General features: G+C 59.7%; 1 protein-coding gene across 1 annotated transcript; it reads left to right on the top strand.

The window, feature by feature from the left end:
- The first annotated feature begins 206 nt into the window (after positions 1–206).
- Positions 207–2,770, top strand: Frat1 (FRAT regulator of Wnt signaling pathway 1). Its single transcript, XM_021151857.3, has one exon. It carries the CDS (start codon positions 378–380, stop codon positions 1,200–1,202), a length of 825 nt encoding a protein of 274 aa, XP_021007516.1. The 5' UTR covers positions 207–377; the 3' UTR covers positions 1,203–2,770.
- Positions 2,771–2,996: the final 226 nt, after the last annotated feature.

Genomic DNA, 2,996 nt, shown 5'->3' with positions numbered 1-2,996 from the left:
AGGCCCGGCTGAGCGAACCAGAATCAACTTCCCAGTGCATCCCCGCACACAGTAGGCACGCCGATGAGGCTCGGGGGCAGCCAGGCTCTACTCTGTGCCCTGGCCCTACAGGCTCACTACTGCCAAGGAGACAGCACCCCCCGGCCGCGCGCGGTGGTAGGAGCCGCGCGACGTCACCCATTGTTTACAAATCAACCCAAGCCGGCAGCGTTCCGGCTCCCGCGGCTCTAAGGCGCGCGGTGCCACTGCCCGGTGGTCCCTGCCTGGCCCGGCTTGGGCCTCCGCCTCGCTCCCGCCCCAGCCGCGGCTCACCGAGCCCGCGGCCAACTGAGCTGCCAGCGACGCCCGCACAGCCGCGGGGGCCCGGGCGGGGGGCCATGCCTTGCCGGAGGGAGGAGGAGGAGGAAGCCGGCGAAGAGGCGGAGGGGGAGGAGGACGACGACAGCTTCCTCCTGCTGCAGCAGTCGGTGACTCTGGGCGGCTCGACCGACGTGGACCAGCTCATCGTCCAGATCGGCGAGACGCTGCAGCTGGACTCGGCGCACGATCGCCCGGCCTCGCCGTGTGCCGCCCCGGGTCCCCCACCCCCGCAGGTCCTGGCGGCGCTGCCGGCGGACAAGACCGGGACCCCAGCTAGGAGGCTGCTTCGGCCGACGGGGTCAGCGGAGACCGGGAACCCTGCGCCCCCGGGGGCCGTGCGCTGCGTGCTAGGGGAGCGCGGGCGCGTGCGGGGCCGGTCGGCGCCCTACTGCGTTGCGGAGATCTCCCCCGGCGCCAGCGCGCTGCCCCAGCAGCCGGGCCTTGACGGACCCCCGGGGACCGGCAAACTAAGCACCCCGCAGCCACTGTCGGGCCCGTGCCGCCGGGGTTGGCTCCGGAACGCAGCCGCGTCCCGCCGCTTGCAACAGCGACGCGGATCTCAGCCGGAGACCCGCACTGGCGACGACGACGACCCGCACCGGCTCCTGCAGCAGCTCGTGCTCTCGGGAAACCTCATCAAGGAGGCGGTGCGCAGACTTCATTCGCGACGGCTACAGTTACACGCAAAGCTCCCCGCACACCCGTTCCTCGGGCCTCTGTCAGCCCCGGTGCATGAGCCGCCTTCGCCCGGGAGCCCTCGCGCGGCCTGCAGCGACCCTGGCGCTTGCATGGGGAGGGCGCAGCTCAGAACTGGGGACGACCTTCTTGTCCCTGGCAGCTAACAACCTAGGTGGCCACAGCACCAGCCAGTAGCCGGGACCAAGGGATTCACCCAGGGCTTCACCCAGCCGGAGCTGGTGGTGGACTCGAGCATTATTTGGAAACGGGAAAATAAGCTAAGGAAGACAGCCGAAATATCGCAGATATTTTCATGGGTAACTGAAATTGAAAGCCCCGAAATGTTTGAAACCCAGAACTTAGGGTTGTTTAAAACAGAATCTACAGAGCGCACCGCAGGCTGTCAGCAGGACTCCTTTTTTTGGCGTGATTCAACCTGGTCACTGCAATTCCGCGCAGACTCTCCTGGCCAAGCGGGGACCACGTGGCCACGGTGCATGCTCTCAGGATCGGCTCAGCCTGCTATGGAACGAAGGACGATGATCCCCGTTACTTGCTGTACTTTTTCAGGGCTGGTTCCTGATCCACTTTCGGGGAGGGGGAAACAAGATTGGACTTAATTTCGGGGAGCGCCCCACCTCCAAAATGCCACACTTGAACATTTAACGACAGTTAAAAGACCATCTCATCTTTTGCGGTGCTGGTTTCAATGTAAAACATGCGGTACAACGAGAGGACCCTCTTGGGGCTGAATAGAAGTAACCGGTTTTTTGTCTGTTCCCTTTTTCTTTCAACGGGTTGCTGTTAGCAGAGTGTTGAGGGAAAGCTGCACCCCACGAGTGTAAGATGGAGACAGCAGTGAGCTGTGTTGGGTAATGGAAGGGTATGGCGAAGCAAGGAGTGACCCCCTCTTGCCTTCCAAAAGTGTGTTTTTAAAGGAGACCCATCCCTTTTTGGGTTCAAGGTCACTGTTTCCTGGGTGTGCACCGTGTAGTGGGGCTCCAACACGGAGACAACCGAATTGCCTTGCTAGGAGGAGAACACACTGTTTTGCAAATGCAGGAGTCCCCTAAGGACGCTCCCGCCACTTCCCAGAGGGTGTGGGGATGGCGAGTGCTGAGTGTCTGTGCTTCCCGCCCGAGGCCACGCCCCTGCCCCTCCACCTGGCTTGCAGACAAACTGCCTTGAGACAGTGACCGAGTACCACCTTTCCCCCTTGGTTCTGCTGCCCTACTCAAGCTGGGTGGCGCTGATGATGCTAGGGGCCAGGGTAGGGGACTGGGGAGGTTCCACATAATGGGCACTCCAGGGACACAGCTTGGGACACAGTCTCACACGGCCTCTTCTAATGGGCTCTCGGGGCCATTTGTAATAACAGCGGCAGTCCCCTGGATAGACAGAGTTGATTTCCTCCTGACCCTCCCCCAGCTGTGCCAGTTGGCCTTTGTAAGGGAAGGAACCCTAGTAGAAAATGTGACCCTCCAAATGGGAAAGCTGCAGGCTTTTCTGCTATTGTTACTGTGAAGTGCTTCGAAACACTGTTCACTCTGAGCGACCATTTCGTTTTAGTTTTCTGGAGTCCATGGCTTGTTCAGCATCCAGATGTGGCTGTTGACATATCTACACTTCGCACCGGAGTGACTGGAATTGTGGCTGTCCTGATTATAGGATTTTAACTGAAATAACTGTTTTTGAATAAATGTGTTGGGTTCCCCTCACACACACACCCACACCCCGGCTTTTATTTTGTACTTGCCTCCAGTGGGAAAGATGAACAGAACACATTTCTCTGATCTCCATAAACATGAAAACACTTGAAATCTCTGTCGGCTTGGCTCGAGGCTGGTAATTAGAGGCCTTTGTGTCTGAGCAGCTCAGTAGTTAGACGAGGTCTGTGCAGCTGGGTGTGTGTCGGTGCTGGCATGAAATTAAATGAAACTGAGGTCAGGTTTTGGACC

The sequence above is a fragment of the Mus caroli genome, unplaced genomic scaffold, assembly GCF_978045245.1.
Source record: "Mus caroli unplaced genomic scaffold, Mus_caroli_1 scaffold_20, whole genome shotgun sequence".
In the NCBI taxonomy this organism is placed as follows: Eukaryota; Metazoa; Chordata; class Mammalia; order Rodentia; family Muridae; genus Mus; species Mus caroli.
The sequence above is the reverse complement of the archived record's forward strand: the minus strand, read 5'-3'. Positions and strand labels throughout refer to the sequence as shown.

Excerpts from the sequence above, each read along its gene's own strand:
- Frat1 (XM_021151857.3), top strand. The coding sequence starts at position 378 with ATGCCTTGCCGGAGGGAGGAGGAGGAGGAAGCCGGCGAAGAGGCGGAG.